Raw genomic sequence first — 18,069 nt, forward strand, 5'->3', positions numbered from 1 at the left:
TTAGGGATGTCTTGTAATAGCCGAAATTGTAACTTCACCCTGTTTGACTGGTGTCATTCAGCAATTGTAAAAAAAAAAATTAAAGTTGTGCATGAAGTCCATATTGCTTGCTCCTAGTATGCTTCAACGTGGATTATAGACTTCAGGCCCTCATAAGGCACCCAAATAAACTATAGTAATAATTGTAAAATTTAGTCACTTATTTAGGTGTTCAAATAAAAAAGTAAAACCCCAATATAAATGTTACCTGGTTATGTTGTATGTGATCTATCCTTGAGCGATACCCAAGTAAATCATTGTGTGAGGACATTCTTATAGTCTAGTACTCAACCGTCGCTACATTTGTAAACTAGCGGAAAAGTAAGTGGTACTCTTGAAATAGGTGCAATAAAGGGAATTTGGAACCATGCCCATGATTGTTACAAGGAAGCACATCCACCCATAGTCTTGGCATGGCGATCTGTTGCTTTACACATCTCCCTATACAAAACAACCAAACAAGCATAACCCCAACTATATCTACAAGTTCTTCGAAGATTACTAAAAAAGTTCAAGTACATTAAATGTGCTTTATCACTAGTTTCATCAGGTATTAAAAACCCTCCAATCAATCATAATATATAAGCTCTAGCATGTGCATGAATGACCTTAATATTGGAATTTTCATATATAGGCAACAAATTCTCCCTTAACCACTTTAGTTTGACCATAGAACCCACAATGGATTCCCCTTTCACTGGTGTTATACCTAACAAGCTATCGCACATGTCATCCCAATCTAACATGGTTGGTGACACATATTGCAATGTTATGGTGCATTCTATAGTTGGTAGATGAACCATGTGTGTCTCAGGCCTCCACCTCTCCACCAGGAAATAACAATAACTAAAGCATGATCAACCTTTAAATGTTCTTATTTAGCCATTTGACCAAACTCTGCCTCCTTTATTACGGGAAGAATAGTTGGATGTGGTTCATGCATCGTGTGACAATACGACGACACAATGCTCCCCCCTGCGTCTTAAACATCCATATAACCATAATGTGTTAATGAAGAAACATATCGATGTATAAAGGAAATGAAGTGAACATACCATTGAAGCAATGAATGAAACCTTATGCTCTTGTTGTCCCCATAGCAACATTTTGTTAAACTCTGTAAATAACTCTCAATTAGACTATGATGTTAAATTTGTAATATGATTTTGGAAAACATCAAGAACATATAACCTTTATAAGCGAAGGCAGAGTTCACCTATTGCATATCAAACATTGGATTACAAATTCAATTATTATTCGTTAGATTAAATTTGGTGCATTCGTATCCTTGAGAAGAATGGAATCAACAACCATACATGAAGACAATAGTGTATTGTTCAATTGAAATGATGATGTAGAGATAAAAAAGATTTGTTCATGTGAAAATCTAATAGATTTATTTACAAAGTCTTTACAAATGATAATTTTTTAGCAATTGGTTCACAAGATTGGACTCTGTCATCTTAATGATGTAAGTTTACATGAGATGGGAGAAATAGAAGATGTAAAGAACAATATTATATAGAATGGTGTACTCATTTTTCTTCACTAGGTTTTTATCCCAAAGGATTTTTTCTAGTAAGGTTTTAACAAAATACATTCTCTTATCAATGGAAACCCAAAGGGGAGTGTTATGAATTAATGATCATCCATTGATTTGATACAATTACTCGTATGATTGATATGATTGATACTCATATGATTCATTACTCTTTATGTAAATATTTGTATTATTATTTGATTTCTATACTTTATAGGTTACCATATTGTATCTATAAATAAAACTCTTCATATTAGTAAGACACACAGAAAAGTTGTTTCTCATTCTCTCATCCTCTACTTCTTCTCTCTATTATGAGATTTATTTTATAATAGAATACATTTTTTAACTTTATATTCCAGATTATATTATATAATTCAGAATACAAAATTTTATATTTTGGATTATACAATTGATAATATAAAATCATTTCAGATTATATAATTCAAAAATAAAAAATGCATTTCGAATTGAATAATTTAAAATGTAAAATTTGTATTTCAAATTTTAGATTGCATTTTTCATTTTACATTCTAGTTTTATATAATCTGGAATATAAGTTTTATATTTCGGATTGTATATTTTGAAATATTTTCAAATTGTATATTCGAGAGAGGATAAATTTAGAATTTTAAAATATATGAAGGTGCATAAAGAAATTATTGAGGTGCAGGAAGAAATGTCCTAGAACATAATCACACCAAACATTCGAACACCCATTTAAATGACCTTGTTTATCAAAGTAAAATCTAAGATAAAAAGAAATTAGGCACAACACATTTAAAGCATAAATTATAACTTAAAGCATAAATTATAACTCAAACTAATTAAAACTCTAAAAATATTTTTATTAAAAATAAAAAAATAAAATCTGATAAATTTAGTGAAAAAGAAAATGTTAAACACCTTTTATTTATATATAAAAAGACGAATTCAATTAAGTTAAAGGATCAAGGTAGAAGCACTTTTTATTCTAAGAGGCAAAGTCACTTGAAAGGAGCTTAGTCCCCCTTAAAATTTGGTAAATTATTTTTTATACAATTTTAATAGCTTTTAAATAGGTTTTCTCGTTTATGTCAAGTTATAAATTGTTTTGAATTTGGTACATGAATTAATTAATTATTTTATAAAAAAAAAAAAAAGTATAGATCGTTATTGATTCATATCTTAAATTTCAGTCCTTCTCAACAAACTTTTGAGACTTGGTCCGTGTGTGCAAGTGAGTATGTTAATATTGAATATTGCCTTAAACAGGAAAAATGAAATTTTTGGTCAGACCAAAAAAGATATCAAAACCAAAGAATAATGCAGCAGAGAATAAGTCAGTGGAGTAGATGTGATTTTGGGGGCCGGCTGATGATGCATCATAATACGTATATCATCGAAGGTTTTACAAAGTCCAATATGCACAAAGGGAAAGCGTTACATTTGAGAGTGTAAACAACACTGCTTCTTAAAGAAAAGTCACAAAGACCAGTACAACGCAGCGTCTGCCTTTACACGTGTTTTACTAATTCATTCATTGTTCCAACTATGGTGATTCTCATATAAAAACAACTCCACCTCAACCACATATCATACAAACGATTCTTTACTTGCTTCGCTTGTCTTCAGTTTTCTCTTTTTCTTTCCGACTTCTATTGCTGTAAGTTCAGTTACCTTTGTTGCCTTTCAAGACATGTGTCCTCTCAGGTTCATCCTTGTCTTTTTCTCCGCCGCATTGGCAGCATATTTTGCCTGGACCACTGTGCGTTCCTCCCCAGAGATTGACCTCACCACCCAAGACCAGAATAACAAAGCCTCCTCCAACGATCATTTCAGTTTCAACAAGGTGCCCTCTGTTCCAGTTATTTTATAAAATTCACCACCATTCTTGATTTTCTTCTTTTTAACCCTTTTTCTTCGGTTTCAGATGATTCAGAATGGATTCTGGGTATTTGTTGACATGGCCAGCGGGAGGTATATATGGAGAAATTTGATATCCAGGACAGATGGTGTTCAAGTAAAGAGCTCTTAGATGTTGGAACTTCTCAAATCTTGATTGTTCATGCACAAACTTTTAATTCATTATTTTATTTTCACTCCCAGTGTGAAGAAACCTGTAAATTCTTGTCATCCTTTTCTTTCTGCAAATGCTTGATAGGTAAATGGGAAGTAGCCTGTACAATTCTAATAATTTTGCAAACTAATTTCAGTGTTCATTTTCCAAAGCCTTGTGCCTCATTCTCAGCACTTTTTTCTCTCTTCTATGCCAACACTGCACACATGTACAAACTCAGGGACAAGATGGAATTCATCAACCGTTTATGCACTTAATTTATACTCATAAAATAACAACTATTTACATTTACCAGAATATATATTACACTGTACAAACACCATAATAGAGAACATAGTCAGATGTACAAGTTCAGAAAATATGCTAGTTGCATTGCGACAATGTGTCTATATTAGGTCAGACTGTAGCTTAATGGACATGTAGAGAAGCGCCAATAGAGCACCTTGGGGAAGTGGTGCATACCTTGCAAGGTAGGAACCAACCCACATGGCCACCACAATTAGTGCAACAACACTACTACTGGTTTTCCCGCAAACCCAACTTGCAAAAGACAAGCACAATGTTAGCAATATGCCACCCCTCCCGCCCAAAATCCATGCTATTACATACCCAATTTTATAGCCGGTGTCTAACTTTTGATCGAGCAATGCCGTCAGGCCGCTAAATGTAAGAGAGAGCCGGGATCCAAACGTCTGAAACAAAAATAATGACAAGAACGCTGATCTAAGCACTTCAATAAAAGAACCCCTCTCTTCATCTAAATTTTCTTCATCTTCTTCCTCCTCAGTTTCACTGTTGTAATCCTCACTGACATTGTAATGTTCCCAGTATCTTTCACTACGCATTTTTTTCCTCAGGTGAGCCCATCTATAGACTCTTACCTGATCTTCAAACTCAGTATTGTAACTCCATTTTTCCCTATGAGAACTGTGACTAAATTGAAGTTCTTGATCATACTGAACCCTAGTTGCTTCATTAGATAGTACCTGTTTAGGGATACAAAGATACCGTCATTGGATTTCTAAAGGTAGATATGCTCCGAAGCCCAAGAAAAACAAATAAGAAGCAATCCTTATATTACAGAAGAAATTCTAGGACTTTCATAAAATGCTTCAAAATTCAAAAAATACTTCATAAATGTAATAAATTTGTTAGATGAAAAACTTGACAACATTTCGTAGTCATCTTATTTTGAATTTGGAAACTGAAAGAGAGCATAGAAGCAGAAGTTTGCAATGCTCTCTATCCGAAAACCATTAAATATATAAATATCAATCAGTTGCATTCTATTCTGTCTTTTTAGTCTCTGCCGAAGAAAATGTACTGCCGAAGAATGTTGTGGAACCGGTAAGACTGCACTGTGTAACAGTAGGGTCCCTATTAAAAAATGTTGAACTTTTCCTTGCCTCAGAAAAATGAAATTATATCCCAGGGAACAGAAATTATTTCCATATATCAAGAAAAGTTGAATAGCAATTGCTCACTTCATATGCATGACGGATGCTCTTGAATAATTCTGCAGAATGCGGATCCTTGCTAACATCGGGATGAAACTGCACTCACAACGAATAACAGACAAGAAAAAAATGAGAAAGTAGTATTTACAAATTCATATACCAAATGTACTGTCACATCCATAGTGGCATTTATAAATAGACAAAATTCAAGACACGGTCACAATTAACAATCAAAATCCATTTTCAGCAACATCAAAATTCAACACTAGACTAAGAATCAAATTATGCTTGCTTAGTGCCTATCACAAGTGATTCCTTAAATAGAATCACTATCTTCATTTCCAACTTTTTCTACATCATTTTCTTGTTCTTCATCATCAAAGATAAGTTCCTGTTCCTCTTACTCCTTTTCAATAGGTGCACCTGTAGTGAGATAGCATGTCGTCTACTGAGTCTAGCTGCCTCGTTAGCCCCAATTTCATCACCAAAGACCAATTTATCTTCACCCATTTCCCCAACTAACCACTCATTATAGTCACAGATATTATCTAGGAGAATATGATTGATTAAATTCCTGTGTCACGATAGTCTCTTAGAGTTTAGTTATACTTCACAAAAACAAAGTCAACTTCAATGGAAAGGCATGCTCAAAGAGGTGAACTTGGATGAGATGTTACACTGACATGCACATTAACATTTACACTGCAAATGCACTTGTCATATCCAAAGAGCCACCATAATCAAAACCAACCAGTTACAGTCTTGCCTATATATGTGACAACCCAAAACCAATGGTAATCCAACACAACTAAGAGTCTATTCTTTCTCTCTACTATATCATTTTGCTGAAGTGTATGAGAACAGCTGGACTGACATAAAATACCATGTAAATTTAAAAAAGTAGAAAAATCAAAAGAAAAGTATTTTTTGACTTTATCACTCCTTAAGATCTTAATCACTTGGCTAAATTGATTTCTAATTTCATTAAGAAAAGACTCAAAGATAATCAAAAGTTTAGTCCTATCTTTCATTATGCAAACCCAACTACAATGAGAATATTTATAAAAGTGAAAAAATAACAAAACCCAACAAACCTATCAGAATGAATTATAGAAAAGACAACATTGCACCTTGTTTCAATTCTTTTCGATGAAACAATTCAAAGATTTTAAAGATATGGTTAATTGACTTAAGAAAATTAAGTTAAAAGGACAATTAAGTATAAGAAGAACATGCTTTTAGTTCAAAGAGGGAGAAAGTGAGACTTGACCAACTCCCTGAGAAATAACTTTTGATCTATTGGCTAAAGTAATAACATGAGGAATTTTAGGATGAAAAATAGAAGAAAATAAGGAATTATTATCATAAATGTGATCAAAAGCACTTGAATCAATTATTCATGAACTTTGACACTCCAAGGTTTGAGAAATACATGCTTTTGACAAAAGAGAATGGGTGAAAGACTATGCTTGGCTGCCAGAATTTAACTTGAGATAATCCTTATATCCTTCATTAGTAAATTGTGGTTCAACCTCATTAGATTGAAAGATGTTTGTTGTCTTATTATTAGGAAAACCAAGTAAGGAGAAGCAGTTGTTTCGAGTGTGGCTTATTCTCCTACAAAAGGAGCATTGAGGACGTTGAATCCATCAATAATCAAAATTATAGCAGCCTAAAGGGTCCACATTAACACCCAAATCAAAAAGCTAGCACACTGATAACAATCCAATATCCAACACTCTCAATAGCAAACCAACAACCTAAATCTCTCTCAAAATACAATGAGTATAGTAGTCAGAAACAACAACACTTCTACATACCACAATTAGTGCCAACTATACAAACAATAAACAATGGTGGAGGAAGAGTATGAGAGAGAGGATGAAGCCCGAAAGACAAAGGAAAGAGAAATCATGAGGAATTGTTGACTGACACCAAACAATATCATAATGAAGAGCGAAAACTGTTCAGAAGGCTCCAGCAAGTTGAACAACGGTGGTCTCAAAGGATTCTAACCACAAGAAGAAGACGACACGTGGCGATGCATCTGACACAATTTGGAAACTCAGCCATCAGGATTGGATTGCGCTTCTCAAGATGTACCAAACCCTAACTTTTGTGAACGAAACTGTTGTGACCATTGGTGCCAGGCGTTTTCTATCCCAAGCAAAGAGAGGTAACCAAAGCATGATCACAGTCAAAATCGCAAAAATAATGCCATTAAAGTGGGGAAATCACATTGCACTGCAGATCCACAGCCTCTCTGTTCCAGTCAAGCTGTTGCTGCTATTGAGTTAAGAAGGGAGATCGTCCACAGCCCTAATATTAAGGAACAATGTATTGCATTCGTTTTACTGTTAGGAACTTCTATATTTTAATTCCAAGAGAAACACCACTCAGTCTCAGCTTTCAACTTTGGGGCATAAGTTATCAATTAGACCCTTTTATTAAAGGGCTTTCTTTCTAAACTACTTTAATCAAAATACAGAGAAAAAAAAAACAAAAAAGTAAAAATCTGGATTCATTATAATCAACTTTTATTTTCAAATTTAAAGAAAGAAAACTTCTAACTAATATATTTCCGAAACTAAAATAAGAATTCTTTTGAAATTTATATGCCATTTTGTTAGTTAACTTTACAATGAATATATATACATGTGGAGATAGATTAAATTACACTGGTTTAACTTTAACCAAATGTTACACCGTTTAATATCTTTTTGATTGAGTCAAGCTTTATATTGAAATGTTTCTTTCACATAGATCATATGTATAAAATTTTATATTAATCTAAAGATTATTTCATGTCTCTCTAATATAGATTAAAAATCAATTTAATGTATATTTTTCAAAATATACTAAAATATGAATAATTTGATCAGCTTGCAATGTTGTTCAGATTTATAAAAATTTGATATTGATAATCATAACGATATGAAATAACGGTTTGATTGACAAAATTCACTTTCTATATAAAGTTATAAAGTTATTGTATTCATGATTCAATTTGCTTGAAAAAAGGATTCTGATTCACAATTTGTATCCAAGTTCAACTACCATGGTTACCTGTGTTCTTTTTCAATAGAGAAAAACTATATTTTTCTATAATCTAGATGATGTCACAGCTTCAGCTATAACCTCTTTAAACCATAGTGACGACAGGTGCTTCCACAAATACATCAAACACTTCAACAGAGCCTCCAAAAAGCACTCTTACAGTTCCATTTGATGCGTTCTCACAGAACAAGTTTACAACGATGACAAAATTTCATTAAATGGACTCAATCTGTGAAGTTGGGCATAGATGGTAAATGAAAATTGAGATACCTAATTGGAGAAACCATGCAAGTTATAAAATTGAAGGGATGACCCCTCTTTCACAAGGAGAAAGCTAGAAAACTCTCTCATTACTATCTGTTTGGGTTGATCAACTCCATAGAACTAGTAGTAGGAAAACTCTATTTTCTTCTACCTACAGCCAAAAGTGTTTGTGATTTTGGATGTGGATGCTATTCAGACCTGAAGAATTCATCACAGATTTATTACATGAAGACATAAATGCAGAAATTGAAACAATGTCACATCATATTACAACTTGATGATGACTCTTTGGCAAGAGTTAGACTAAGTTACGAGATAATTAGGAAAATCCCAGAGATTCTGTTCAGTTCAAGGAGAGAATGATCGTGAGTGCATGTTCATCACTGGCCTTAATTGGTGTCTTGATGAATTAAGAGGATGAATCAAGAAGGAATCAAATATATTACAGAGGACTTTTCTAAGGTTGGAATGATGAATCAAGAAGGAAGATTATGTTGAACACTCATGAACCATCCTCAGTCGTATTTGGCATGCCTTGTCCAATTAGACAACAGTCAACTATTGATTCCAGTAAGTTTAACTTTCAAGTTGCATGGTTTATTAAATTACAATTACATGGTCCAGCTTTGCCAAATGCAAAACAAAGCTAATAAGCTATTGAGTTACATATAAGTGGCGGAGAATGTATGGAGAACATGCTCCAGATTTGCAAACGATTGCAACTGAAGTGTTAAGCCTCGCATCGCATGTAGCACATCAGGGTCTGAGCACAACTGAAATACATTGAAGCACAACTAACTATTTTTTAAAAGCTATATAATACAAAGTCATTCTAAGAAGAAAAGCAAGTTTGAACATCAAAAAGCTACAAGACATGGGTTTTAAAGTACAATAAACCCTTAAAGATTGTAGTGACAGCATGGATTGTATTGAACTTATTCTCCTAGATGAAATTCATGATTGTAATAAGTGGTAGGTAGGAGAGATGGGTGAAGATGGGTGAAGATGAACTGATCTTTGGTATGATAGCTTGACATGGGGAGTTATTGGTGATACACGTGGGATTGGCTCAGTGAGCTAGACAACCAGTTAGAGTCCCTAGACAGCATTTGAGACTTAACAATTGCACATATTCAAGAGGAGGAGGTGGACGATGAGCATCTTTGATAATGATGAACAAGAGAATGGTGATAAGGAAGAACTTAAAAGTGGATATAGAAATTCTATTTAAGGAATTACTTGTAATAAGCACTAGGCAAAGTACTTACTTTGATTATTAGTCCTAGTCTTGGATTTGAATGTAGTGACAATCACTATAAATTCTGATTAATTGTAATTTTGTCTTTCCTCTTCAATTTTGTAAATTTTCTATTTTTCTGTATTTATATGTGTATGATATAAAAGTAAAAATTATGCATACTTTTGTGCTAGACTTCGCAATAGAAGCTGCCATGCGCTATTCAGGATTTGACTATATAGTAATTATATAGTTTAGATTCATTTTTCTAATGCTCTCTTCTCTTATAGTTACTAAGCCTGGAGAAATCCATTTCATATAAACCATCAACTCCATCCATAAACTATTACCCTGTCTCCTGAATGATCTCTAAGTAGAGAGAATATATAAGTAATCCTCCAATACCAAAAATCATGCTAAATAATCCCCAGATATCAAAATGTCCTTCAAATCTGTCCACGAATGTTAGTTAAAGTATAAACTTAAGAACTAAAGTCATGGATATTCAACATTTAGTAGACTACTTGTGTAATTTTATTATTTTGGTTTGACCTCTTATGAGAAAAGATAAACTTGTGGTAATGTTACACAACCAATCACCAGGTACCAGAAATTGCCAAATAATTTGAAACAATTACAAAATACTGAAATGCCAAAGAAAACACAGAATCCAATTTCTTATAATATAACCTAGTTCTTAGGTGCTCACTTCAAATCGAGAATCGCCACAGCTCGTAGCATATTACAACGCAGACTCAGAACGAAACATCAACCAATCAAGTATTCATGCGAAATCGAAGAATACCTTGCGGGCGAGGAGGCGATAAGCGCGTTTGATCTCGACGGCGGTGGCAGTGCGAGTGACTCCGAGCACGGCGTAGTGATTCTGGCCGCCGTTGATGGCGGCGGGCGAGGAGGAGGCCACGATGAGTGAAGAGCGCCGGCGAGGAGGGTTGGTCCAGCAGGAAGGTGCGGCGGAGTGGAAGGGGCTGGAATCGGCGGCGCCACCATAGCGTGCGATGGAGATGGATCCCACTACAAGGTGCGATTGCATTGTGAGTCAGTAGGAACTGTTAAACTGCCAGTGAGTATGTGGAGCTCAATGCAAGATTTTTCCTTTTCATTGTCTTTTTTGTGTGTACATAAAATCGAAGTAGGTTTGAGTAATTTGGTGCATCTTGCTAATATCTAAGACTATATGTTCAAGACTTTACTTTTGTAAGTGATAAAAATAAGTGTGACCAAGTAGAAATATTCAAAAACAAAATTCCATGCTAAAAAGTTTAAGGCTAAAATCATTTTTCCTCTAATTTGTCAAAAAAAATTCAATTACGTTCCCAATTTTTATAAGAATCAATTTAGTCATTTAATTTTTAAATGATGCCAAAATTAATTTTAATTAAAGGCGATGTTATAATTATTAATGACATGCTCAAAATAGATTTTTGAGTGGCACATGTGTCAAACGTGGATTAATCAGGTGAAATTTATCTTAGTAATTAAAAAATAGGGGAAAACATGACAAAGGAAGAGGGAGATTTCCTCCGAACGAGAGATTGGGGTTTATGCTATATTGAAACTTTGCTGTTACAAATATTTTGGTTTATGCAAGGGAGTTTGGTTGAAGACATTCATTTTGCACATTGACACATTGTACGATACGATACAACTACTCAACAATACGAATCGTATGATGTATTGTTTATGTTTCTAAATTGTGCTTGAATCACACGATACAAGTGTGAATCGTGTGAATCACAATTCGATTTGTGATTCATTTTTGCTCTTCTCTCGTTCGCGCACACCTTTGTGCACCTGTTATATGCGTTCGCGACTTGAGCTCAGGCTTGCAATGTAGTGGTTGCGGTAGTGCAGCGATGGTCGCACGGTGGTGCGGCGATGTGTGCTTCTGATTTTAGGGTTGTTTTACTGCAACTGAAGATGGCACGACCTATACTCCTTAACTTTCATGAGTAAAGACAAGAAATTCTACGATTTTTTTAATGGTTTAGAAGTGGGTTTGTTCTTAACTAAAAATTTTAGCCCATTTAATAAATGGTAACTCCTTCTAAAATTACTACTAGAACCAAAAGAAAAAGATGACTATGAAAACACTAATTGCACCTAAAAAAATATTTTATTTTGATCAAATATTTATGAACCCATATATTTATTTATTTTATTTAACAAAAAAATTGGACGTGTGGCAATTGGGGTATATATCATTGGACGTGTGGCAATTGAGGAAAATTGATGATAATCATATATGTAGTAGAAAATTCAATGTTGGCTTAATAACATCCAAGTGGTTCATTTAAAGAACAATTTAAAGGGATGTATGACTATGCACATGAGATTATTATATCTAAGCTCGGTTCTACTGCAAAGGTTAAAGTAGAAGAAAATGATGGGACACCAATATTCATGAGATTTTATGCATGTTTGAAGGCATGCAAGGATAGTTTCATCTCATGTAGGCCTATAATAAGTTTAGATGGTTGTTTTTTTAAAGGAAAGTATGGAGATGAATTGTTAACAACTATTGGAAGAGATGTTAATAACCAAATGTTGCCAATAGCATGGGTTGTTGTTGAAGTAGGAAACAAGGGTACTTGGACTTAGTTCTTGGTTCTTGGTTCTTGGAGTTGTTGATTGAGGATCTTGGAGGTTCAGAAGTTTGATCCTCTTTACACATTTACATCAGACAAAACAGAAGGTATTTTATAATAATTTGTGTCTTATATTTAACATTGCTATTGATTTGACATTTATGAATGAATGTGTAAAATATTTGAGATGAGATGTTGTATTTCTTTACCCAACACCACATAATAGCAGACCATTTGCAGAATAATATGAACGCTTCTTTGTATAAATAAATGAAACTTTTCATTCTTTTAATAACATTTGCATAATATATGAATGTTTCTTTGTATAAGGAAGTAAAATTGTTGATTCATTCATACAAATGTTTGTTTTCTACAAAAAAAAAAAACTCAATTTTTTTCATTCATTAAATGGTACCATAACAATACAGAAGACCACAACCTTCAATAGCTACACTATATACCTACTTACAACTCATTCATTGTTTTTACATTAAATCATGAACTTTTCACTAACACACACACACTACGACCCCACCCAAAAAGCAAACAACCCTTATTAACAACTTCAACCATTTCTTCAAAATCTTGATATCTTCATCTAGACTATAAATCTTCCTCCTTTGCCTCAAAATAATATAATCCCTTTCATCACCACCATCTTCTATGCAACATTTCAAATAATTGCACCTCATCAAATCTTCACTTCCTCTCTATTCTTCAAAGTAACAACAACAAAACATAACCTTGTAGTCAGGGTAGACCTTAAAAGAATAAAAAAATTCCATGAATCTAACCTTGTAGTTAAGGCATCCCTAAAAATTTTTGCCATCATTATTTGATATTTTAGTCGTTCTCAACACTGCAACCTGTCCACAATTGCAAATGGGTGGTACACCTAAGCCCCCTAGACTCACCACCATGAAAGGAAAAGCTACAATTTTGCATGCCCCATCGTTGCATGAGCAAGATGAAGATGATGGATACCTAGGCATAAATCACCCAAACGATAGAGGAAGGAAAGCCAAGACGAAGGATGGAGATACAACATGGTTCATTAGGGCAAATATCATGTTTTCTCCCCCCAAAACACATAGTTTTCACCTCACTCCCACCAATTTCAACCAAAATTAACAAAACTAACATGATTTTGTTCCACAATGTCACCTCACTACTCCCTCAATGGTGTTTTCTCATATATAACGATGAGGAACAAATTGGATCTTTTTTAAAAAAATAGTGGACTAAATTGAACCGTATGAAAATTAAGGACCAAATTGAATTTTTTCTTGACCAATTAGAGGACCAAAACATGATTTTAGCCAAAAATTAAATACTAGTTCATTAACGTAACTTCTTTTAACAACAGTTTCAAGTGAAATACTCAAATGGAATGGACAGTGACTAATAAAGTTAATGAAAGAACATTTATTACAAGTTAGTATCTATAATTTTTTTCAAGTTAGCAACCATATCGGTAGTTGTTATATATTAATTTGAGTGCTAAGATATGGCAAATGGATTTCATATCATTTGTGATGTATATTAAGATGGTAAGAAATATCATATTTTTCATTTTATTTGAAAGAAAAAGTTAATTTTACATCTCACCTAAAAATATATTATAATTTTGCTTTTACTCTTCTCTCTTTTGTACTCCTATATGTGTATATCATCTCTCTACTCTTCTTTCTTCTCTACTCCTCTTTATGTTAGCTCATTGTATGCATATATGTATCAATGTAAATCTTTGAAAATGTGGCACCTAGTTTTATTTTTTAGGGTTTCAACCTAATCTAGGTATTTTCTCAATTGGCCTATGTAGATTTATTTTGTTACTTTCTCTATTATTGGAAAAAGATTAAACTTTTTCAAGTTTACAATTCCCAATTCTATTTAACCACTAATTTGGACATTTTCGTTCTTTTTTTGTAGGAAAAGATTAAACTTTTTTTGGTTAACAGATTTTTATTCTCTTTAATGTTTCTCTATAGTTATATGAAAGTCAGTTCACTTTATTATATAGGTTCACATGTTAACTCGGTAAGATCTTGCTCCATTTGTACCAAATTTGCAAAATGTGTAACCTAAACCCCTTTCAAACAATTAATGGTGAATAGTTTCCCATATTTTCATTCTTTAGGGTTTAACCCTAATCAATGGCACTTTCTCATTTTTTAAGGTTAACCCCTTTCTTATGCATTATTCTTTCTCTGTATAGGAAAAAAAATTAAACTTTTTCAATTCATAATTCATTATTTTATTTAACCAGCAATTGAGGCATTATTATTTTGGGAAAAAAAGTTAAACATTTTCCAAGTCACAATTTCTCACTTAAAAATTAAACTTTTTCAATTCATAATTCATTATTATATTTAACCAGCAATTGAGGCATTATTATTTTGGGAAAAAAAGTTAAACATTTTCCAAGTCACAATTTCTCACTTTTTTTAATGTTTTTTCCCAGCTATATGAACTCCAATTTACTCCACTGGATAAGTTGATAGGTTAAATCAGTAAGATCTTCCTCCAATTAGATGAAATAGGTAAAATTTCACTCCACATGCACGGTCTACTATATATTTTAAATGGAAACAGTAACATTTGTATCATTGATACACATAATTTGTTATAGCTCACCTTTTCTTTGTTTGTAGTGTTCCTGGTCAACAAAAGGACCCATTATGGTTTTTGAAAAAAATATGGATTCAATTGTTATTACTTTCTTGGTAACAAGGGTTTCTAAATACTTTTTATGTGTCTACACACTCTGCATTGTCTTCTTGTTCACAAAAATTATGTGGTATGTTGTGTAAAAATTCTCATTTCTTTGGTTTAAGTTGTTGTTGGTCTACAAAAGAGGGCATTTTATTTTTGAAAAAGAAAATACAAATTGAATTATTATTATTATTATTTTGTGATAAAGGTTTCTAAAAACTTTTGATGTATCTACACACTTTGCATTGACTTCATTTATGTAAAGAACAATACACAGTGTTCTGCATTTTTGAATTTCAAATTCAAACTTTATTACAACATATCTTGGTTCCAATATTTATTTTCTATGTTAAGTTTAATTTTGTATTGGATTTTGTTTATATCCGATGCAAATTAAGGAAGAACGGTGCTTTAAGATATGTAATGTGGTTTCTACTTTCTCTTCAAGGAACTCTCTTAGGATTGTTGGACAAAAACCAAAAGAAGGGTGAATTGTTTTCTTAATAAAATTGTGCTTTAAAATTTTCCCTTAAAAATCAAAGTTCAATTAAAATAACTTTCTTTTATTTTAATAATCACAACAAAATAAAAAGTAGAGAAGAGAAAATTGCATAAGTTATTTTATACTGGTTCGGATCAAAAGATACTATATCCAATTGTTAATCATTCTTAAATGAGGGATTAACTAAACACCAAAAATAAACTGAAATTACAAACACTAATGGAATAAACAATTTAGGAAAGAACACAACTTTATTAAAGAACCACAAGAGATTAAGAACACTGATAAATCCCTTATCTTTACAATTTTTCTTGGATTTTTGTATTGTTTTGGGTAGATCTAAGTTGTTAAATAAGAGTTCTTAGCATATATTTAGTTTAATTAGCTTTTTAGACTAGTTTTGTGAAATTAGCTTAATTAGGCCTTTCTAGTGCATTTTTAGTGTAAGTTCTAGAATTGCTCTTAGAATAGTTTAGAGATCTAAAAGGTTAGTTTAGATTACGAAATCTTATATATGTTTATAGCATTTTAGTTCAAATAAGTAGAGTTAGTAGTAGCCATAATAGTAGAATAGGTAGTATAGAGTAGAATAAGTTTTCTTAGTTAGCTTTATTAGTCTAGTTGGTTTAGATTTGTGTTTGTGTGCAATTTAAAGGTTGTGTTCAGTTTAGAGTCAGAGTTAAAGCAAATTAGTAATGTGTCTAGTGTAGTCTTCATGCTTAAATGAAATATAACATAATAGGATTGTCTAGTTAGTGTCGTTAGGTGGACTCTTTAGCTTGACTAACTGTAATTGAGTTTTATAAAGTCTAAATGCAGCCAAAAAATGCAAGGATAGCACTGAGGTGATGATTGAAAGCAACCAAAGCATCCAAATTTGCCAAGTCTCATCAAATTATGTAGAGTTGACTTTTTCATCAGAGTTGATCAAAGAGTTGACAAATAATTGACATTTTGCATTTGAGCTATAAATGTTATGGCAGTTGGGAGAAGTTAGAGAAGACTTAAATACATTTGTGCTGACCTTGGAAGGACAAAGAAAGGATCAACAGTTGCATTCAAACTCTAATTCTAATTGGCATTTGCTCGATTGACTAGTGTATTTGTATTTTATGGTTGAGTTTCAGTTTACTAATTCTGACTTGATTTCATTGGTTTTGAATGCAATGAGGAGTGTATACTGAGGTGTTGGATTTGATCCTAAAAGAGGTTATTAAGTTGGATGAACCATCATGAAGTGATCAAAAGGATGCCACACAAGCTTAGCATAAGGAGAGCTGTTTGAGAAGTGAAGTTGCAACTACTATGAGTCAGTTGGCTTTACTACTCCCTATAGCAGGTTAAGGAGACTAAAGAGAAGCATTTTTGTAGAGTATCAAAATATCATTGATAACAACCATATCTTTTGGCTTATTGCCAAATACATCTATTAAACTATAATTACATAATATAATTCCAACCCATAGTTTAATTCTTCTTTCACTTCTTTCTTCTTAATTTTCCCATTAACCTTCTGTTTGGTGGGGTTTTTGATTATATTTAACAACCACACCTAAACTCATTCAAATCAAACACTCACTTCTAACTATGAACATTGCCCTTGCCTCCTTCTTGGTAACCTCTTCCTACCAAATAATTCACTCTTTGAAACTCAAAAAAATTATCTTATTGTCATACTATGTAACTTTAATTGTGTCGATGTTGACCTTTTTGTTCTAATCCCAACAAGTCTACTAGATCAGTTGTGCTAAACAAGTGTCACATCCACAAGAGTTTGTTTAAATATTCCAATAATCTAAGATTTGTTCAAACTTTCAATGAAACAATGCTTTGATTGATTATAATGAATACAAACACAAATACTAGTTGAAGTTAAATTAATCTAATGAGATTGAGCGTGTTGAGATTGAACTCCACTAATATTATTCTATTACATTGTTATTGATTTACTACATATTAAAACCATTATTCAAAGTTCCTAAAAGTACTTGGCTAATTCTAAATCAATTTCTTGAGTTTAGAAACTAAGGACTTCAGACTTAGAGCGATTGCTCAACCCCTAATTAAATGAATCCTTGCATTAAGATCATAACTTTATATTAAGCTAAAATATTTAAATCTATTCCTAGCATCTAACAACAATAGATAATTAAATTAGACCTTAGATTTAGACTAGTTTTCCAACTCAATCAAAATTAGTGAAATAAGACGAGTGATCAGTTCATCTGGACAAGTAAATATAAATCAAACCATTAACATTGAATAAAACATTTAAACGTATAGATGTTAAAAAAGATGCAACCAATATTCACAAACCAAGATATGGGTGAGTAGGTTTTTCAAAAATTTAATTATTCTTTTACTTTAAAAATAGTTTTTTAGAACATCTTTAATCAATTGACAAGGTGTATACAAGAATGCATAGTTTGGAACCTTTACAACTATAATTATACTAAATGATGATGAAAGAAAGAGTAATAAACACCAAATTTTAGGAAAAACTTAGTAATATGATTATTTAATAGTTTAATTTCATGATAGTGGTTATCACGTTAGTCTTACACACTAAAAGTCCCAGCTGGATCCTGGG

At 32.5% G+C, this 18,069-nt stretch overlaps 2 protein-coding genes across 3 annotated transcripts; one reads left to right on the forward strand and one right to left on the reverse strand.

Annotated features, from left to right (window-relative positions):
- Positions 1-2,980: 2,980 nt before the first annotated feature.
- Positions 2,981-3,789, forward strand: LOC114195478. Its single transcript, XM_028085968.1, has 2 exons — positions 2,981-3,410; positions 3,492-3,789. Exons 1-2 carry the CDS (start codon positions 3,258-3,260, stop codon positions 3,594-3,596), a joined length of 258 nt encoding a protein of 85 aa, XP_027941769.1. The 5' UTR covers positions 2,981-3,257; the 3' UTR covers positions 3,597-3,789.
- Positions 3,790-3,871: 82 nt separating this feature from the next.
- LOC114195465 (dnaJ homolog subfamily C member 18) lies at positions 3,872-10,836 on the reverse strand. Of its 2 annotated transcripts, XM_028085957.1 has the most exons (4): positions 10,459-10,836; positions 5,123-5,191; positions 4,248-4,624; positions 3,872-4,178 (listed from the first exon to the last, which is right to left on the reverse strand). In XM_028085957.1, exons 1-4 carry the CDS (start codon positions 10,705-10,707, stop codon positions 4,025-4,027), a joined length of 849 nt encoding a protein of 282 aa, XP_027941758.1. In that variant the 5' UTR covers positions 10,708-10,836; the 3' UTR covers positions 3,872-4,024. The 2 variants fall into 2 exon arrangements, with proteins under 2 accessions (XP_027941758.1, XP_027941749.1); XM_028085948.1 differs by having other exon boundaries at positions 3,872-4,624; positions 10,459-10,835.
- Between the last annotated feature and the right edge of the window lie 7,233 nt (positions 10,837-18,069).

The sequence above is a fragment of the Vigna unguiculata genome, chromosome 1 (genome assembly GCF_004118075.2).
Source record: "Vigna unguiculata cultivar IT97K-499-35 chromosome 1, ASM411807v1, whole genome shotgun sequence".
Classification (NCBI taxonomy): domain Eukaryota; kingdom Viridiplantae; phylum Streptophyta; class Magnoliopsida; order Fabales; family Fabaceae; genus Vigna; species Vigna unguiculata.

Excerpts from the sequence above, each read along its gene's own strand:
- LOC114195478 (XM_028085968.1), top strand. The coding sequence starts at position 3,258 with ATGTGTCCTCTCAGGTTCATCCTTGTCTTTTTCTCCGCCGCATTGGCA. Across the intron at positions 3,411-3,491 it reads ATCATTTCAGTTTCAACAAG|ATGATTCAGAATGGATTCTG; the intron begins GTGCCCTCTGTT and ends CTTCGGTTTCAG.
- LOC114195465 (XM_028085948.1), bottom strand. The coding sequence starts at position 10,707 with ATGCAATCGCACCTTGTAGTGGGATCCATCTCCATCGCACGCTATGGT. Across the intron at positions 5,192-10,458 it reads ATCGCCTCCTCGCCCGCAAG|TTTCATCCCGATGTTAGCAA; the intron begins GTATTCTTCGAT and ends TTGTGAGTGCAG. Across the intron at positions 4,625-5,122 it reads GCATCCGTCATGCATATGAA|GTACTATCTAATGAAGCAAC; the intron begins GTGAGCAATTGC and ends ATCCCTAAACAG.